Source organism: Perca fluviatilis, chromosome 6 (assembly GCF_010015445.1).
Source record: "Perca fluviatilis chromosome 6, GENO_Pfluv_1.0, whole genome shotgun sequence".
NCBI lineage: Eukaryota > Metazoa > Chordata > Actinopteri > Perciformes > Percidae > Perca > Perca fluviatilis.
In genome coordinates, this window is record NC_053117.1 from 38660775 (window position 1) to 38682388 (window position 21614).

At 41.5% G+C, this 21614-nt stretch overlaps 1 protein-coding gene across 1 annotated transcript; it reads right to left on the reverse strand.

The window, feature by feature from the left end:
* Positions 1-1294: 1294 nt before the first annotated feature.
* Positions 1295-13118, reverse strand: ube2d4 (ubiquitin-conjugating enzyme E2D 4 (putative)). Its single transcript, XM_039802708.1, has 7 exons — positions 12814-13118; positions 11549-11612; positions 8608-8639; positions 8432-8509; positions 6533-6638; positions 4198-4291; positions 1295-2375 (listed from the first exon to the last, which is right to left on the reverse strand). The coding sequence occupies exons 1-7, from the start codon at positions 12835-12837 to the stop codon at positions 2330-2332; spliced, it is 444 nt and encodes a 147-aa protein (XP_039658642.1). The 5' UTR covers positions 12838-13118; the 3' UTR covers positions 1295-2329.
* Between the last annotated feature and the right edge of the window lie 8496 nt (positions 13119-21614).

The following is a 21614-nucleotide window of genomic DNA, read 5'->3' on the forward strand; positions in this document are numbered from 1 at the left end:
GCGGGAGCGTTTTCTCAAAACCGTTAACTTAAATCAGAACATTTTTTATTTATTTTTTTATTTTTAGAAGCCTGATGATATGGGGGACCTGGTGGGCTTTCCTCACCGTGGGGCCACTGCATGTGAAGGCTGATGATTTTGGTTAGATACCTGAGTAACTGTACTGAGGAGATGGCACGCAGCTCAGCTATATGCCAAAGAAAAGAGTAGCTACGTTCATAGCTACACGACGAGAAATAAGTCAAAGAACAGCAGGATTTTGTGCAGTTATGGACACCAGCCGTTGGGGAGTTACTTATACGGGATAGAAGGGCAACAACAACAGCGTGTGTGAGGAAAAATGGAAGTTTGACATTCAACCTATAGAGCCCCAAAACAGTGACTAAGTTTACATGCACATGATATTCCAGTTTTTGCCCTTATTTTCCAAAAAAGACAATCTTCAGACTTAGCTGTTTACACGGCTAACGAAAGGGAATATTCCACTAATCTTCCCGTTTACATGCAGCCGCGCAAAATAGGTTTTTTTCAAAGTTTTCCACCAGTGGCGGACTTGTGAACACAGCCTCCCTCTTTCTTTCTTTCCTTCAACCACCTTCCTGACACCTGTTGATATCCAAGTCTTTGATAATGTTTAAAAAGTAGCCGTTTCTCTCCTTCTCTTTTGGCCGTGCATCTCTACCGCAGCGCTGCAAACTGTCGGTTGGTTGGTTTGTGTCCAACAACCGTAGCAACCTAGCCTAGAAATCTAGACGCCCCCCCTAGCGGCAGCAAATGTTATTTACAGCCAGGGTCAGTCTAGCAACTCTCCGTTGGCTTGCGAGCTGGAAAAACCAAACTCTAATCATCGTGTGTAGAGCCGGTGGGCGGGGCTTAACATAATGACGGCAGAGTTGCGACTGTTCCGCGTGAATTCATTCCCCGCTACTTGAAAACAAAGAAGATGGCGGCTGCCGCTGCTGGCGAACAGCGGTCTTTGGAATCGGCTTTTGGCCGCGACTCTGGAAGACTGAAAAGAACGGCCCTGAAGTCATTCTTAAAAAAGGAAGATGTGTTCGGAGTTTTGCCGACTGGTTGGTTGTAGCGCTATCCTGTCGCCTGCAGAGGGAATTTGAAAGACAACCGCTTGTCCCCGCCCCTCGGATTGAGCCCTGCCAATGGTGAGCTCCCAGACCCAACATCTGGATGTGGGTCTGGCTCGTCAGGCCAGTAGCAATGCACAGAGCTGACCGCAGGCCGTTAACAGGCAAGAAGCCGTTAATAGTAGTGTCACAAACTGCGGGGAATACCCCGATTGAGACGCAGATTCTGAATGCGCTGCATACACGTCCAAAGAAGGCTTCTAAAACCCAGATTATACCGGCAAATCACACGTCTTAATCGAAAAATGCTTTATTCTGATAAAAGGTCTTATTCAAAATATCCAAAACGGAATATGCTGTTTACATGACCCGTATCACATTCAGAATATTTTCATATTCGGAATAAAAAGTGGAAAAACAGTGTGCATGTGAACATATTCAATGAGGCAAGGCTCAGCTAGCTCCTAACAGCAGCTCTCCACTGCCCTAGAAAACCACAAAATACTGTCGCAATTTCGAAAAAAAATACGCACAGGTTGATAAGAGAGACCGATTCCTTCTTTACATCTTTCACATTGTTTCGGGGTGTAGAGAGACAGCGTGCGCCAACCGATCAGCTGCTGGTAATGGCACTGCACCATTTTTGTGTTGAGCAGGGAACATTCTGCCTCGATTGCACATATACCGAGAAAATAAAAACACAGAAAGGCCACTAAATAACATGGAAATACAATAATAATAATAATAATAACAACAACAACAACAACAAGACATCCAGTGGGACACAGACAGTACCTCTGAAAATAAAAAGGGGAGAGCCAAATCTCCTAAAATAAAAACTAAATGCTATACCGCTATGACTCATCGACAGTGAAAATGATGCGTTATGAAAAGCGATGATAGTGATTCACAAAAGCAGGAGTAACAGCTTAAAGTCTGAGTGTGAAGAGTTTCCGGTATTCCACATGGGAGCGCCTTAAGGAGCCCGTGAGGTCCTGCTCGGCAGATCCAATACGAGTCATGAAGGACAGCACATGGGAGCAGCTCAGCACATGGAAAGCCAGGTGGCACTGTACCTCATCGTATCGCTTCCTCCTCCAAAAAAGATGGGCTGTTGTCTAGTGTTTTCTTTTTTTTGTTGTTGTTGTTGTCGTCGTCTTCTTCCTCTGTTGCTCATTTGCCATTTTTTTTAAGTTACAAATCAAACGCGTTTCTTTTTTTGTTCTCATTTGTAATTTTCATCTCCCTCACATTGCATACTTGTGTGTCCATTCTCTTGCTGATTTGTTGTACCTGTAAAAAAAAATAGAAAAGAAGAAAAAAACACATGCAAAGGTTTGCAACAAAAATATAAAAAAGGTTTCAGGTGACCGTGAAAACAAGGAACTAAATAAGTCAGTATTATAAGCGAGTTAGGGCTGCGCCATACAGTACAGGCCAAAAGTTTGGACACACCTTCTCATTCAATGCGTTTCCTTTTTATTTTCATGACCATTTACATTGTAGATTCTCATTGAATGCATCAAAACTATGAATGAACACATATGGAATTATGTACTTAACAAAAAAGTGTGAAATAACTGAAAACATGTCTTATATTTTAGAATCTTCCAAGTAGCCACCCTTTGCTTTTTTATTAATAAGGGAAAAAATTCCACTAATGAACCCTGACAAAGCACACCTGTGAAGGTAAAACCATTTCAGGTGACTACCTCATGAAGCTCATTGAGAGAATACCAAGGGTTTGCAGAGTTATCAAAAAAAGCAAAGGGTGGCTACTTTGAAGAATCTAAAATATAAGACATGTTTTCAGTTATTTCACACTTTTTTGTTAAGTACATAATTCCATATGTGTTCATTCATAGTTGTGATGCCTTCAGTGAGAATCTACAATGTAAATAGTCATGAAAATAAAGAAAAACATTGAATGAGAAGGTGTGTCCAAACTTTTGGCCTGTACTGTACATCTTCATCGCAGGGCTGGGCAATATCCCGATATTTTTGACCAAATACCTCGATATGGATACCGCAACGATATTGTATGGTTGACTATTGGTGCTTTCACAAAATATTTACACAATGAGATTTTTGATAAAAAATGTCTAAGTGGGTAAAGGCAAATAATAGAACAGTTACAGTCTGGTAAGTTCAAAAAAATGACATCACTTTACTGTAATGCAGCCTTTAAAACCAGGAAAAGACAACACTTATCCCATATTACGATATCAAAATCTAAGACGATATCCAGTCTCATATCACGATATCGATATATTGCCCAGCTCTACTTCATTGTCATCGAAACGTTAAGCAACGCTATCGCGTATCGCATATTCTCCTTGTATCGTGCTCATTGACTTAATGGCACCAGGATCATATTCTGTGGGATTTATATTAGTTTAAAAAAATATTAATAAACTTGGATAACTCTTAAAAAGGAGAATTCTAGCCGTTGTAGTAATGTGCGATAGCTGGCACTCTAGGCTCAATGCTTTTTTTTTATTTTTATTTTTTCAAAGTAGAACTGGCAATTTCCACCGGTATGCAGATAGTGCGGGACAGGAAGTCGAGCACAGAAGCAAAATAAAACATCCGGTTAATTTTCTAAATAAAATACACCGTGCTAAGATCAAATACACACCTGGAGGGTCAAAAGACCTCTTCTATTCTACCTGGAACCCAGTAATGTCTTTCATAAATAAACTTAAATACCCTCCCTGATAATTCATGAATCCACAAGTACTAGATCCTGAGGGGTGACACACGATGTTGCACAGCAAGCACGGCCTCCTCATTTATTTTCAAGCTTTACTTTCAAATTAGCTGCTTCCAACCTCTTTTCTTTTCGTTCAATTCTTCAAACCTGTTGAATGATCTATTAATATCGCGACCTTTCTGAAAACACAGCACAGAGCTGTTCCCCCTCTCCTCCTCTGGATGGAAACTAACTGGTGGTGGTTTTGTGGTTCTATTCTACGTGTATTCGCGAGATCTCGTTGGGTCCTCGTGACTTCAGCTGTCAGTCGCGGCCCCGGCCGCACCGCAACCGGTGGAAATTAGGAGTAGCGGAGAGCGAAGCTGAGAGATGCGGTAAATCTCACTCGTGTTTTACACTCACCTTTCCCTGTCAGCCTTGTATGTGTGGGCGATCTCTGGGACCAGCGGGTCGTCCGGGTTCGGGTCACAGAGAAGGGAGCAGATGGACAATAATACTGTGGAAGAGTATTTAGATTACATGAACAGAAAGTCACTGAGGATTTTTACATGCACACTAAGGCCCTGTTTACACTATGACGCTCTCGGGTGAAAACGAAAAAATATTTTATCGGATGTGCCTTTCGTTTATACGGCGTTTTTGGGGCTTAAAAACGCAAAAAAGTGAAACCACCCTCCAGAGTGGAAATCTTAAAAAACGCTCCACCGTCGCGTTACCGTCTAAAGGGTAAAAACGCAAAAGTCTGAAGACAGCGGCGTGGAGAGAGACGAGAAAAAGGCGTCTGTTGTTACGGAGTAGGCTACAGAAATTATAGGCTCCTGTTAGAATTTCAATGTAATGGCTCAATATTTAAATGATTTCAACAATGTGGATAAGGTTGTTATAGTTCGATGACGATATGTAGGCTGTTCATTTGAGCCAGAGCAGGCGACAACGTTACGGATGAAGAGAGAGAGAGAGCGAGAGAGCGAGCGAGTGGCAGCGGTCAGCCGTCAGAGGTCAGCGGGCAGAGGTCAGCGGGCAGAGGTCAGCGGGCAGAGGAGGGTCTGCTTCAGCCTCCTCTGGCCGCTGCCTCTCGCTCTCAAGCAGCGGCTGAAGGGCCGCGAGGCTCAGGGTATTGGTAGTGCTCCCGTGGGTGCTGTGTTGTGGCTTATCACGGTCAATTGTGCCGGTCATCATCAGACAAACATGCAACTCCACCTCCTCGTCTTTCCAGGCGAGCTTTTGTTGTTCGCTTCGGCATGTTTTGGTTTCGCGCTACTAAGGAGAGAAGTAGAAGGAATGTTCTACGCAGGTGGGTGCCTTGGTGGTGTTGTGTGGCAGTGCCACCTAGTCACCTGGAGTGCATACTACATCGAATTTCACACACTTTTGCGTCACCATATGCACGCAGATTTCCCCTCCATAACGCTTGTCTAAACGCAGAATAAAAAGTGATAACGCAACGCAACTTTTGCGTTTCCTCTTCAGATCGTTTCCGTGTAAACATAGCCTAATATTCAATTTTTCTCCAGAATATGACACTATTCTGAATTTGATACAGGTCATGTAAACAGCATATTCTGTTTGGATTTTCAGAATAAAAAAGGTTTTATATTCAGAATAAAGCATTTTCTGATCAAGACGCGTGTGATTTGCCGGTATTATTCTGGTTTTAGAAGCATTCTTTGGACACATGTGTACAGCTCATTCGGAATCTGCGTCTCGATCAGGGTTTTTAACGGCAGTTTGTGACACTTTCCGGCCTCCTGCCCGTTTACGGTCAGCTCTGTGCGTTGCTATGGTTACTGTACACCACATGTGTCAAACTCAAGGCCCGGGGGGCCAAATCCGGCTCCTTGCAAATTTTGATCCAGCCCGCATATCAATTTAGGTTCACAGCTAATTTTGGCCCGACTAGTTGTGCACCACATCAAAAAAAATGAGGAAACTGGTTTTGATACTGTAATTATGCAACACTGCCGTGCAGAATTTGACAAATTTGCTGACTCAGAATTCCCCGCAGAAGCAGAGAGTTTTTAAACATTCAGGCTGTGAAACAGGTTGTGGTGAGTCGGCCGGCTGGCAGCTGCTTTTAAACATTTTTGTTTGTTTGTTTTTCATAACTTGCTAAATTCTACGATGGCTAAGAAACTTTTTTGCTGACTTTTTTAGGGTTTTATGTCGAACAAACTGTATAGGAGAAAGCTATGCGATGCATGCAATAATACAAAGTTAATTTACTTTTTTTGTCAATAAACTCAACGACTGGCCCTTATTGTGATCGTCATTCCCAGCGTGGCCCTTAGTGACATTGAGTTTGACACCCCTGCTGTGCACAAACCAACCAGCCGACAGTTGGCAGGGCGCTGCGGGAGAGATGCACGGCCGAGAGAAAAGGAGGAGAAACACAGCTGCTTTTAAACCTTATCAAAGACTTGGCCATCAACAGGTTTCTGGATATGAGGCGACCTTTTCTAGAAGCTGGTTGAAGGAATGAAAGAGAGACGCTGTGTTCACACGCTCCAACCAACACTTTGAAAAATATACTATTTTGCACAGCTGCATGTAAAGAGGAATATTAGTGGAATATTAAAGCTATAGTGCGTAGTTTCTGTCTCCCCATGAGGAACTCTAAGTAATGCCAACAACACCGTTTGTTGATTTGCGCTGGCAAGCTAACCATAGCTACGTTAGCGAGCTATCACTGACATTATTTGCGGGCCGCTGATTCCGTGTAACCCTGATTATCGCTTACCTTTTGATACTGTAAGTGCAGGTGACCACTGTGATCTCAGGATATCCAGACAAATACTTCCATTGCTGTTGATATTAGGGTGGTAAATTTTTGTTGTGAATGCAACCTGTGGAGAAAAAAAAACAGACATTCATTACAGGAAATGAATAATTGTTTCACTGCCTACATCGCGATGTGCGCGATGGTCATATCGCAGGACGATGTGATGTTGACGCTAAAACTTTTTTGCTGCTTGAAAGAAAAGTAAACTTCCCCCGTTCACCTTTTACATGATCGTTACCGGGCGAGCCTTCCCCTTTAAGACAGGTGGCCATGTGGGCAGCGTGTGTGTGTGTGTGTGACGTAACGTTAGTCTGACTGGGTTTGTTATGGGAAGTGAGGCTCTCCCGTGTGCAGAAAAATACCGAAAGCGGCAGCTGGCGCTGTCACAGTGATGCACATTTCCATGGGTAGTGGTCAGTGTTTTATGTTCGCTGCAAAGACGAACTAAATCACCTGATTAATGCAACGTAATCACGATATATCTCCCGGCCATTTTTCACGGCAGAAAGCTGCTACCAGCCAGGCTAAAGCTAATAAAGTTAGCCTAAAAGGAACAAGGCGTCTGTCCCGACTAAGGTTACGGTTCAGAGCCGCAACGCTGGAAACGCAACGCTCATCTACAACAGCAGTCGGCGTCTGATATAACGTCATTTACACTGACTGAAGGGTTCTTGGATACGGTTGCTAGTGCGTGACATGCAGACTCTGCATGCACAGCCAACCACCGATCACAATCAATGTTGATCAATTTATCAAACAACCAAGGCTAGGCCCCGCTAGCCGACCCCAACCTGACATTTAGAGGAAGCAACACGCATGCATTATTAATATCATTCACTTTAGCCTGGATTGATAGTATTATATGAATACAATGGTGTCATGTGAGTGCGTTTTTCCATCACATGGTACCTGCTCAACTCTGTCGAGGTTCCCAGCGAGCTGAGGCGATACCAAAAGGTGACGTGAAAACCTGCAGACTTCTGATTGGTCGGAGAGAATCGTCACTAATCACTGCGTCATCATTGACAGCGACTGACGGGCGTGTCCTGAACAAAACCCGCTATTTTTAAATAGTTTAGCCAGCAATGTTTGTTTTTTTGCTGCCTCCAGCTTCTTCTGAAACTAAATGTGTCTTCTGGTAAACAGCCACATGCCGAGAATCACAAACAACACACCTTCCACGTTCTGTGTGTGTGTCGCGTTAGGTCACGGAAGTTTCCTGCGCCGGCGCTATGGCGACCAGCCACGCTCGCCTCACGCATGAGGCGGTACTAAATCTGCAACGGAAAAAGGAGGACGGGGCGCCGCGGCCGAGCCGAGCCGGTACTAAGCAGTGGGTAAGCGCCATTACTTGCTCTGGTGTTTGTAAAGTTGAACAAAGAATGGTTCACATTGTGGCCGGGTTGGCTCAGCGGGTAGAGCAGGCGCACATATGCTGAGAGGTTTATGCCTCGACGCAGAAGGTCCAGGGTTCGAGTACGACCTGTGACTATTTCCTGCATGTCTTCCCCCTCTCTCTCCCTCCCCTTTCTCACCTAGCTGTCCTGTCCATTAAAGGTAGAAAAGCCAATGCGGGAAAAGTAAAGTTCCTTTTTCATTTTTATATATATATATATATATATATATATATATATATATATATAATATATATATATATACACATATATGTATATATATATATCTATCTATCTATCTATCTATCTATCTCTCTTGCAGGATTTTCTTTCTCTCACAATGTCAGCTTTTTCCAATATCGTGCAGGCCTACTGTGAAGCCAATTACCTTTGCCGCAGTAAGAAATAATGAAAAGTGTGTTGTACATCAATATGTGACGCACAACATGGCCCTTTTACTCACTTTGGGAGGTTTGAAGGGGTAATCTGTCGGGAAGTGAATGGTGAGGAAAAACACTCCACTCTGATAAGGGCTGTCACTCTATTGGGATAAAAATAGAAACAAGATAAGTTAAGACGACAGCAACTTCACCGCTTTTGCTTCATATTTCAATTGGGTTAAGATACAATTTCACTTACCGGACCCATTATTGTCGCCTGCCAATGAAACACTGGGAAGAAGATTAATAAAAGATTCAAAAATTAGAAAAAAAATGTACTGGAAGGAAGGAAATATCCCAAGCTGTAAGGGAGGTTATACATATTAATATCCCACAAGATCCAAGACTCTTCCTGCTAGGAATGATCCCGGGAGGGAAAAAACTAAAATGTTTACATTAGCTGTAAAATGTATTAAATGTAAATTGTTTAACACTGCTGACAATTTATGGTAGGGATAAAATACAATTTAAGTGTATTATTTGGCAGTAGGGATGTAACGATGCATCGTGAATCGGTTAAAATGGATTTAAAAGGTGCAGTAGGTAAGACTTCTAAAACTACCTTTCTGTCATATTTGCTGAAACTGACCCCATGTTCCAGTAGAACTACATGAAGCAGCTCATTTAAAAAAGAAATCCAGCTCCTCTGGCTCCACCTACAGCCTGTAGTGAGATTTGCAAAAATCCACAGCTCCCTGTTCAGATGCACCAATCAGGGCCAGGCTGTGTGTAAATCACTGCTCATTCACACGCACTCATTCTCCCTTGTGGGGGGAGGGGCTTAGGAGACAGTTTTGGGCTTCGGCAGAAAGGGGGGAGGGTCTGAGAAGTTGTTCAAATCTTTTGGCTAAGTCCTGGATCTTCCCAATCCTACCTACAGCACCTTGTGTAAAGATGACAACCGGTTGAAATAATAAAAATGAATGGCGATGTAGTTTTTAACCGTCCTAGAGCGTAATCTACTTCAGACGTCACTACGAGTCGTTTTCCGGAGTTACGACCCGGAAGTTGCAAAAAGAACGCCCACGAGGTCGTATTTACGACTCGTCAAGTCGTCTGAACTCAGAGGACCCCGAGCTCACTTTCAAAGATGGCTACGTCGTGCATCACACGTTGTCAACATTGTGGTTATCTACAATTTTAAGCACTTTTGTCTTTGTTGTAACCAAATGAAGAAGTCGTACACATAGCGCTGTATACTGCTACCTATAGGCATGTCTCTACAGTCTTATTAGGAGTTAAACATAGCGCTGTATACTGCTACCTATAGGCATGTCTCTACAGTCTTATTAGGAGTTAAACATAGCGCTGTATACTGCTACCTATAGGCATGTCTCTACAGTCTTATTAGGAGTTAAACATAGCGCTGTATACTGCTACCTATAGGCATGTGTCTACAGTCTTATTAGGAGTTAAACATAGCGCTGTATACTGCTACCTATAGGCATGTCTCTACAGTCTTATTAGGAGTTAAACATAGGCTGTATACTGCTACCTATAGGCATGTCTCTACAGTCTTATTAGGAGTTAAACATAGCGCGTATACTGCTACCTATAGGCATGTCTCTGCAGTCTTATTAGGAGTTAAACATAGCGCTGTATACTGCTACCTATAGGCATGTCGCTACAGTCTTATTAGGAGTTAAACATAGCGCGTATACTGCTACCTATAGGCATGTCTCTACAGTCTTATTAGGAGTTAAACATTGGCTGTATACGCTGCTACCTATAGGCATGTCTCTACAGTCTTATTAGGAGTTAAACATAGCGCTGTATACTGCTACCTATAGGCATGTCTCTACAGTCTTATTAGGAGTTAAACATAGCGCTGTATACTGCTACCTATAGGCATGTCGCTACAGTCTTATTAGGAGTTAAATACCGACGAGTTATATTTTGTAGCTTGTTCAGCTGAAATTGGCTAGAGACGCCGGGTTGCTATATGACAACAATGGCTTTAAGCCGAGTCTTGAGCAGAAAGCAGAGCAGTAGCCTAACGTTAACGTTAACCAAAACGTAATTTTCATGTATCAAACTGTGAAATATATGTAATATGTCAATAACTGGGTGAATAGAATCCTAAATGTTACTAAAAATGTTACAGAAATCCATCTTTTCTCCGACTCGTAGTATTGTGTGACAAAAAGAACGCAACAACCCCCGCGCGGTTATTCGTTTTTCGACACGGATGTGACGTCACGCTCGAGTCCTGTATGGACGCCTGGGTAGCTCATCTGGTAGAGCGGGCGCCCATTTACAGAGGCTTATGGCGCTGACACACCAACCCGATTATCGGCCGTCGGACAGTCTGGCGAGGTCGGTGACTCGAGTCTGTTCGGTGCGTCCCGTGCCGTCGTCAGTCTGAGGAGCTGTCAAAAAAACTGCCTTTTTTTGCCAAAGGTCGGCCGTCGGGTTGGTGTGTCAGAGCCTTTGGTCCTCAGCGCAGTGGCTCAGGGTTCCAGTCCGACCTGCAGCCATTTGCCCACCAAATTTAAAAAAATAAGAGGATTTATACAATGCAATACGGTATTAATATGTTCAGTTATTGGCAATTTTAGACCCTTTCAGTGCTTCAAGTGAGAGTTGTGAGAACTTGTCTGTTAGTGACAGAGGACAAACAATTACAGGTTCAAAGGGCTGGAAACAGGTTTAATATCCTGTCTGTCTGTCGCCATAACCCCGTCAAGGAAAGGGTCAACAGAAACGTAGTGTTGGCCAATCAGAGGAGGTCGTGCCAGACTCCCGCCTTTGTCTGAGTGTCTATCTGATCTGTCAGAGGGAGAGCAGGAGACGGTTGTGAAGTTTAACGTTGGTAGTCCCCAGAGAAGAAGTTGGTCATTTCATGGCACAGATTAGAACCCAAATTGAAACGTAAGCAACTAAAATGGCTGAATGTTAGAACATTGTGTCAAATTGGTCGTTATTACTGTGACTTATAAAGTGTCAGGTTTAGTGTGAATAGTGTCAAAAAATGTTAGCTGAGGTTGTTGTTCAATAGCTAGTTCAGAGATTATCGACTAATGAAATAACTGATTTAGCGGGGATACAGTATCACATTCTCATTAGGGGCTGAGCCCCCCTAAAGGTCTGATCCTAGAATCGCCCCTGCGTTCAGGCATACATATTTCCTAACTACTTACAATCTTCTCCGACTGGTCCAGCGGAGCACTGAGCAGGCGGGTCCCTCTGCAGGTCTGACAGCTCCTAAAGGAAAAATAATCACAAACAGATGAATGTTATTTACTGTAAACATTCAGCCATCCAGTGATCGAAGAAGTATTCAGATCCTTTACATAAAAGCAAAAGTAGTAATACCACACTGTAAAAACACTCTGTTACAATTAAAAGTCCTGCAGTGACAATGTTACTTAAGTAAAAGTGTGTAAGTATCATCAGGAAAATGTACCAAAAGTACTTGGTGCAGAAAAATCCTCCCATGTTAGAAAGTGTAAAGGCTCCAACCAGTTGTGTGTTTAATGGTCTAGTCATCTCAGCTGGACTTGCAGGCAGTTATATTGTTGGCTAGTTTACTTTATAATAAAACATATTTTATAGTTTTGTGTGCAGAAATCTTAATTTGTAAAGTAATTAAAGCTGTCAGATTAGTAGAAAGTGGCTGGAAAAGGCTCAAGTCTCAAATGTGTACAGTACTTGAGTAAATGTACTTAGTTACATTCCACCACTGGTTTGGTGCATACAATACACATATAAAAAAGGGAATAAACAATACATCAAAGTATAACAATCAAAAACATAAATATAGAAGACACTATGACAAAATGTTTTAGAAAGGAAAACAAGGCTGCGCGTGTTTGTGCCGGGTGGGCAAAGATATTAATCAGGGGATGTACAAAACGTTCCCTGATGGTTAAACAGAAATTAAGCCCGTTATTTAATATCTTTTTGAAAAGGAAGCCTATCTATTCTGTTATATAAATACACACCGTGGCCTGCTTCGGTGGCCCATTTGCCTTTCCATATATGGCAACGCTGACACTAGGGTTCAATTTTGGCAACAACAGAGCAGCTGTCATTCAGCGACTAAACCGGTCTTATAATACATCCAAGGACTAAACACATCATCAGCAATACTCTTAGTGACCACCCACAATGATTCAGACAAAAATATTAAACTCAAACAAAACGTAGCTGTCAAAATAACGGCGCTTTTTAAGTTGCTGTCCATAGCTAACGATACCGTAGCAATGCACCAACAGGGCCAACAGTGGTTCGGTTAGCTCGTCTTTGTCTCTACATTGTTTTAAAAAGGAGCCAAAAACAAAGCAGGTAACGCTACGGAAATAATAAATACAAGGCAACACATTGTTATGAGCTTCACATAAAGTACCACACTCAGAAAATGATATAATATAATGTTAGGATATGAAAGAAATCATTCACCCACCTTCTGAATTCTTTTCAACGCCATTGCATCAATGGCTATGCTATGTAGCCTGTCAGCTAACGTTAACAGTTAGCACTTCACTCATACAATTTGGCTTCTGTGGCCGCGTTCTTTCAAATCTCACTTTACGTATAATCAGGATATCGCGTCTGACATACAGCAGGCTTTGGGCTTATGGTTTCAAGTTCAATCTAACCGTCAAAGTGTGTGTTAAATCTTGATCTTTCGTTCGCTTGCAACAGAACAACCGAGATATTTTGCTGTCTCTCCTCTCGTCTCTCTTGGTTCCAGGCAAACAGGTTTTGGTAATATCGCGAGACTTTTCGAACAAATCGTGTATTGACAATTGCAACATGATTACCACATCCATGCTCCATGCCAGTACCTCAAAATAGCCTACATTTTTATTTTGTTAACAGTTTTGACACGATCCACTTCACAATATCAAAGTGTATTATTAGTTTATTAGGGCAGATAATTACAATGAATATTTCTACAAAACAACTGCTACTTTTTGATCAAAATAATTCAATGTAATCACATTGTTCACGTTGTTTTTGAACCAAAACTCCAGAGTGCTTCTCTGACATTTGCAGATTCCTGCCTATGATTTAGCTGTGGCTACCAACTCTGTCTCTTCAAGTTTGCCCTTTTAAATATGCTGCCAAGTTTGCCCCTTTAACATGTGCTGCCTTAAATTAAAGTTTGTTTTTTAAATTTAGGCTATATTTAAAGATATCAGTGCATCATCCTTAACCTCAACTCTACAGCACTAACATTTGATATAGGAATGCAGTGTTGTAACAAAGGGGTAATACATGGCCTCAAACATATTCAGTATATGATTTCAACATAAAAATTGAGCCCAGGTGTCCACAAGATGTCACTATTTGAAAAGAGCAAAAACACACACACAGAGGGAAGGCATGGCCAGAATTATGTACTGCCCGGAAAACCTTTTATGCAAGATCAACAGTGTCATTTACCAAATGAAATGCTCAAGAGTAAATTATTTCATTTACATTTTTGTTGTTAAATTAATTTGCTCAAGCTCAAAAGGACATGACAATGGAGCAGCAGAGTACAATGGCGCCAAACACGTGTATTATTCACGCGTACATAGGAATAAAGAAAAAGACTATAGAATTGTTCATTCAATACCCAATCATTGTAAAGGCATATTCATCTGAGTCAGCTGCATGCTCCGGTTTCTGCACAGCCTTGTCTTGCAAAGCCTCATGAGCTTCCTTTTATATGTCTTAAACAAGAGTGAAAAAAGAGCTCTCATTATTTTAGTGAGTACGTATGAATGGGTCGCACTGTTCATTCTTCTTAAATGGCTGATTCAGTGTCAGGTTGAGGATCCTATCGTCAATGTGACACTGAGAGGGACCATTTTCCTTTGGAAAGCTGAAGATTCCTTCAGATAATATCTTATTGTTTGCTCATCTCTGTGCTCTCAATGACCTGCCTGTCCTCGGGGCCTGCCTGTAATCAGATTCAGCCAGCAGCAGCGGCAGCGGCAGAGGTAGCAGTTTGGGTCTTGTGCAGCAGCGGCCTTGTGTTCTGAGTTTGTCTATTTGGAGAGGACATTAATCAGCATGAGGTTTTCAGACACAGTCAAGCCCACAATTTGTTGGCTTGAAGCCTCGGCTCACAAAGCCTCCCACAGTCACCCCTAGTGTAGCTTCCCCTGAAATCTCAAATCACATTGGTTTGCTTGCTATTGTGTACTTTAAAACCTGCAGGGTTAGTAGTGGACCTTCAGTCTGGGTCGGAGTGAGGGGGCTGGCTTCTGGGGCTGGCTTCTGGGGCCCCTGATGTTTTCTCCAAAGCCCTGAATCTTTTAAGATTTTAAATACTACTGTCACGACACAATCGTTTTCCTATTGGCCGCCAGGCTGAGGTGGTTGTGTGGCTTACAGTGCTCGGAATTAGGACAACCTCACAGTACCTCGAGTTCAAAATCCAAAATGGCTACAACAGTTGTGAAAGCTGTAATTAGCATGCAGTAAATAGCACTTCTGTCTTATTTGTGTCTCACTAAATCAGTCGTACACACAGTCCTGTCCAACTTCTATCTGTGGACATGTTGTTACGCTGTTTGTATGCACAAATGCATGTTGTTTACTACTGGTTTTGCTAACCTAGCTAGAGCTAATGACAACAATGAAAACACCTGACTTGTAAATGGAACGCGTTCATCTCGGGCGTGACGTCATTCCCAGCTCCAGCTTCCGACTTCCGAGTACAAAAGGAACACACTATTACAAAGCGGAGGTGAAGCACACTAAGATTGAGTCGGGGGAGAAGGGGCAGGTGTTGCCGAGTGTCAAGTTTTTCCGGTTTCCCCATCAAGTTATGGCCCTGTTAAAGTCTCTTCCAACACATGGTAGTCCAGGCACAGACAACTTAGACAGCATAGTATTGAACAAAACTGCTGAATATATTGCTGCTCCGTTGTGTTATATATTTAATCAGTGCATAGCGAGTGGGATTTATCCATCTTTGTGGAAGGAAGGAAAAATTATTCCATTAATAAAAGACAATCGATTACCTTATAATGGGCATAACTGTAGACCTATAAGTATTCTGCCTGCACTCAGTAAAATATTGGAAAAGATCATTCATACAAAAATTTGTAATTATTTCCAGAATAATAATTTGATGACTATGTTTCAGCACGCATATAGAAAGGCACATTCGACCAGTACAGCTCTCACACAAATGACCGATGGATGGCTTAGAAGTATGGATAATTCTGAAATAGTTGGTGTGGTTATGTTGGACTTCAGTGCTGCTTTTGATGTAATTGATCATCATATTTTAATTGAGAAATTAGAGAGCTACGGATTTTCTCCCTCTGCTGTTACATTAATGAAAAGTTATCTTTCATATAGAACTCAGTGGGTTTTTTATAATGGTTCTTTATCTAATTTAAAAAGTTTAGTTTGTGGTTTACCACAAGGAAGTTGCTTGGGTCCTCTTTTGTTTTCGGTTTTTATTAATGATTTGCCCTTAACTGTTAAAAAAGCATCAATGACAATGTTTGCAGATGACTCAACTGTTTACTATGCTTCAGATTCATGTGATAAAATTAATCATGTTCTGTCTAGAGAATTAGATTCGGTGTATAAGTGGGTTAGTGGAAACAAATTAGCATTAAATATATCCAAAACAAATAGTATGATCATCGGATCAAAACAAAAATTGATGCTAGGATCGGAATTAAAGTTACAAATAGCCGGACAAAGAATAAAACAAGTAGAAAAGGCTAAACTGTTAGGTTTGGTTATTGACAGTAGTCTCTCATGGACAGAACACATAAATACTATTGTTAACAGAATAGGATGTGGCATTGCAATAACAAAAAAATGTTGTCAATATGTAAATCAGGAAATGTCATTTGTCGTATTGCACCGAGGTGTGGTCCTCTGCAACTAAGAAGGACTTAACTAAAATTCAGGTCGTGCAAAATAAAGCAGCGAGACTTGTACTGGGCTGCTCAATTAAAACAAGTAGAGATCAGATGTATTCCACTCTTTCATGGCTCACTTTACACCAAAGAATAACAGTTACTTTAGGTACTATGATATATAACACATTGACAATGAATATGCCGATTTCTCAGTTTAATCAATTAGTGTATTGCACCTCCGTGCATAATCATAACACTAGAAGGGCAAATACTGGTCATATAACAATCCCTTATCCAAAAACTAATTTTATGATGAAAACTGTCCTGTATAGAGCTATTGTCATTTGGAATAACATTCAAAAGAAACCTTAGATGTTTTGTGTTGATGTAGGTTTTTATATGTTTTGATTAAAGTAATTATATTAATATTGTATTAATATTTAGTCCTACTATGAATGGAAACTAGATTGTATGTATGTATGTGTTTGTGTATGTATGTATAGATATGAAATGTGTATATGCGATTTTGTTATGATTGAAATGTGTATATTGTTGTTGTAATGTAATGTAATTTCTTTTTTTAGAATGGACCCCAGGGAGACTAGCTGATTGCATAGACTTTCATCTAATGGGATCCTTAATAAATAAACAAATAAAAGTTGTGTTAATGTTAGTCTCGCTTTGCCAGACCCTCCTCCAAAGCGCGCTGTAGGAGGGTCTGGCTACTCCACATAGCATTCGGGGATGGGAGGAAAACGTGCTCTGGTTTATTGGCATTTCTTTAAACCAATCACAATTGTCTTCGGAAGGAACTAGGTGGAACATGTGTACGTTTAAAAGTTGTTTAAGTCGTGAGAGAGAAAACTCCGATTGGACAGATAGTCTAGCTAGCTGTCTGGATTTACCCTGCAGCGATCTGAGAAAAGGTTAACCATAGTCCTCATAGACCGACTGAAATTCAAAACGCCAACACAACGGAAGCCCAAGGCAACAGATATCCGGCCTAAATGAGTGAAATCCTGTAGATTTTCCGGCGGCAACGGAGCAATCCCGGAAGTGGAACGTCAAGGATATAGACTATGTTAAAGGTGCTCTAAGCGATGTCACACGTTTTATTAGGCTACAAAATGTTTTGTCACATACAGCAAACATCTCCTCACTATCCACGAGCTGCCGGTCCCCTGAACACACTGTAAAAAAAACCGTGGTCTCTGTAGACAACAAAAACAAAGTGGCCAACCTGCACCACCAAACATAACAAACAGTTTTCCAGCGTCCATCCAATAACCGACAAGAAGGATTTGGGGTGGGGGTTGGGGGGGTTAGTTTGCTGAAGCATGGAAGGGAGCGGGAGGGGACGGGATGAGGAGGAGGGAGGGGCGAGCTAGCCTCGTTTTAAATACTTTGAACGTCAACAAGAAGTAACGTCACCCAACATCACTTAGAGCACCTTTAATGTTAATGTCCGCGTCTTGAAAGGTCTACAAATGAACTGTCAACATTCTAAACATAACCAAGTAGTTTTTGTGCCTAAACAAACTGTGACCATTTCACAACTTTCAAGTTTAAAACCGCAATCTGTATTTTCAAAACCGTGACGGGCGTTCTCTGGTTTAGATATGAGGACAGAAAAATGCTCCTGTGGGTCGCCTTACAGGGTATACAAACAAACGACCCATATTGTTGTATGGTTTGAAAAATCTCCCCGGAGGATCATAACCCTGGACCCCCCTAGGTTTGGGCTGAGCCCCGAATGTTTACTGGCTCCGCCCCTGCCTTTCGATGTAAGACGTGATGCTACCTTGTAAACTTTCAAAGCAATAAGGAAGCAATGTGGTGGTTTCTTTAAGGCAACATATCATTGACCTGTATGGGGAATTTCCAGAAGAAGTTGAGTTTTTAGTTACAGGACCGGTGCCCCAAGTTCCAAATTGATGTATGAGCCGAGGTGTGAGTGTGTCAGAGCCGGGATGATATGGGTGGGGGTGGCAGTTTAGTTGACCTGTCTCATGAGGAATATAGCCTATAGTGCTGTTATTTGAAACCGCAGACTCAACAGACTCCAGTGATCTGTCTTCTTTGGTCACATGAATCATCAGTACAAGACATTGTTTAACAGAAAACATTCCACTTATTGTGTCAATTACGCTCAAGCTGCGCCTGAGCTTAAGTTTATTCCTCTCGGTGGCACTTTTCCCATGGTTGCCATGACAAAGCACATATGCTCACTGTCATTTTCGAAAATTAACTTAAATGGATCTTGCTAATGTCTGAATTATCCAATAAAAGCACAGCCAATTAATGCCGAGCACAAGCTGGGCTCTCAGTTCCCAGAGGTGTCCTACCTTCGGTCAGTGTATTAGCTTTCTGAGGGCTCTCTTATGGAACAAAGATCCATTGTTCCACACACTAAGAGATATTTGTTCACTCCTTGTATCAATGGTCTTGATTTGATTATACACTCAGGCAATATGTGCAAGCAGTGCTCATGTTTGCAGTGAAGTCAGCACTATGCACAATCAAATAATTCTTTAGCTAAGCAACTGGAAAAAGGGTCATTATGTGTGGAGCAATCAGTGTTTCATGGCTCATTTCCTTAGCTGTGATTTGATTTTACTTGTCAGTGTTAAGGTGGCCTTTGACCAAGAACATATCTGAATTGTTCCTCAAATCTTCATTTTGCGTTTGTGGGTATCAGTATTAGTGTTTTCTTAACTTGGATCAATAACTAAAAGTCTATTATAAGAGTTTTCTGTAGCTTCTTCTCGTGTTTCAGGCATTAAAACAAGCTGGTACACGACTGCATGTTTCTTTTGGCTTACCGGGTTCAAATGATGCAATCATATAAACATTTATAGCTTCAAGGATGTGCTTATTAAATGGTATTATATGCTTTAACTGTGGCCGTATGTACTCTGCAGGTTTTATGGGCCTAATTGCAGAGCTGGTTACGGGATGTCTCATTTACAAGCAGGGGTCCACAAAAATAATACTTCATTTTAGTGTTTTCAGAAACCAAGCCTGTTAAAAGTGGCAGGCTGAGTGATGACTTGTTTGTTTGGACTCATTTTCAACATACAGAAACTAATTTTGAAGAATGGTCCCTTTCAAAAAGCATCTTGAGGGTAGGAATAAATGACCTATGTCGTCGTATGGTTTGGAGGACTTGTTGCTGCATCAGATTTAAAGTTTATTACATGTTTTGCATGTTAATATTCAGGCTTTTCTCAGGAACAAGGTACATATGGCTACAAAAAGTAAAGCACTGTAATTCGTATTTATTTATTTCAGGTTTATTTATCAGAGACAATGCACACTCTTTTTTCTAATCTTAACTAGTTGTTTTGGTGCCTGAACTTAACTGTCGTCACATGACACTCACTTTTTGTCAGATAATCTCAACTGTAACGGCCCCTGAAAGGACCGTATCTCACGGCCGGGCTGCAGTACTTGAGTCTGAGACTTTTTTTCTGTTGTCTCCGACTTGTATCGGACTCGTTGGTTGGACTCGCCAAATATTGTAGTTGGTCCCGACCGAGTCCAGCACTACATGTTTTTTTTCTAAAGTTACTTCCTCCCTTAAAGGTGCTGTAGGTAGGATTGCGAAGATCCAGGACTTAGCCAAAAAATGTGCACATCGACAACTTCTCAGTCCCTCCTCCCCCTGCTAAAGCCCAAAACGGTCTCCTAAGCCCCTCCCCCCACAAGGGAGAATAAATGCGTGTGCATGAGCAGTGACTGACACGCAGTTAGACACCCCCCCTGGCCCTGATTGGTACATCTGAAAGGGGAGAGGTGGATTTTTGCAAATCGCACTACAGGCTGTAGGTTGTGCCAGAGGAGCCGGATTTATTTTTCTTAATGACCTGCTTCATGTAGTTCTACTGGAACATAGGGTCAGTTTCAGCAGATATGACAGAAAAGTAGTTTTATAAGTCTTACCTACTGCACCTTTAAAACAAAACCATTGATGAAGCGCTCTGGTTCAGTAAACAGCTAATAGTTTAATTCAGAATCCATCTAGAAGGGCTTTGATTATCGCCTGGTATACACCTGGCTGCATCATATACCACAATCATCAGGCATCAATCGTTTTCAGGATTCTTTTTATTTCTGTCTCCACCTTGACTGTCTCTCATTTGGACTCGGTCTTGACTTGGACTTGAACCTCTTTGGACTCGGTCTTGACTTGGACTTGAACCTCTTTGGACTCGTTCTTGACTCGATCTCGACCTGGTCTTGGACTTGTCTTGAACTCAACAAAGTTGGACATGACTACAGCCCTGTCTCACGGTGCTCTGTAGCCGGCTCACAGTCACCTTTTCTTGGCTAAATTTACCTGTTTTTTTCATTCAACCTTTATTTATACTGGAGAGATCATTGAGCGGCAGCACTCATTTCCAATGACGTCGAGTTACAAAGACAATAATAAGAATAAGAACACAGAAAGACACTACAACTTTCTGAAATGGAAAAACTATGTGATAAACAGATCAAGGTCAAGGTAGACTTTATTATCCCGCAAGGGGAAATTCATGTGCTCATCCATTACGCGCCCTCGTCACATTATATTCTCTAAACACATAGACACCACAGACAAGCCAATAAACATGTATAAAGAAAAGAATAACAATACTACAGAAATGACAATGACAGAAATTGACAGTGACAATACAAAAAATAACAATACTGCAGAAATGACAAAGACAATCCGACATCTGACATTGACAAAACATTAAAAAAAAAGACTAATATTATCAGGTAGCTAAAAATATAAATAAAAAATAAACTAGAAGTGGTTGTCAAGGAATTGAGATCTACCATCCAGTTAAAGTGCCAGTGCGGGATTAAAGTGCTTGGTCATTTGGTCGGGGCAATTGGGATGCAGACGAAATACAACTATGTAAAGCAATTAAGAAGTTTGGAGGTCCAAAATCAGACTTCTAAAACGTCCAGAAGGAACAAGTCAGTTGAGTTTAAGAAAGTTTAGTATTTTCTTCCACGAGTCAGGCACACTGGGACTAAAAGCAGTTTAGCCGAATAGGTGTGCACAAGCTTTCGAACGATATCATAGGAACCTGTTCGTGAGAATGCGTTGCTACTTCAATAACCTCTGAATCGTGGAGCAACATTCACACTCAAATCTCCTGAAGAAAAGGTGTGCCTGGCTGTAACAAAAGTACAAAGATAACATTTAAGATATTTCCCTTTGACCCAGGTCACTAAATATTACCACATTCTGTGACTAAAAGGATATGCCTTTTCTCACATTTTTGTAATCTACTTTCTTTGTCAGAGGACATTGTTTCATCCGTTGCTTTCTCTTCATTTGTGCAACAGGCTCAGGCTGCCAGATGATAAGTTTATATTTAGTCCCACTTTC

Excerpts from the sequence above, each read along its gene's own strand:
- ube2d4 (XM_039802708.1), bottom strand. The coding sequence starts at position 12,837 with ATGGCGTTGAAAAGAATTCAGAAG. Across the intron at positions 11,613-12,813 it reads CGTTGAAAAGAATTCAGAAG|GAGCTGTCAGACCTGCAGAG; the intron begins GTGGGTGAATGA and ends TTTTTCCTTTAG. Across the intron at positions 4,292-6,532 it reads TGCACTTACAGTATCAAAAG|TATTATTGTCCATCTGCTCC; the intron begins GTAAGCGATAAT and ends ACTCTTCCACAG.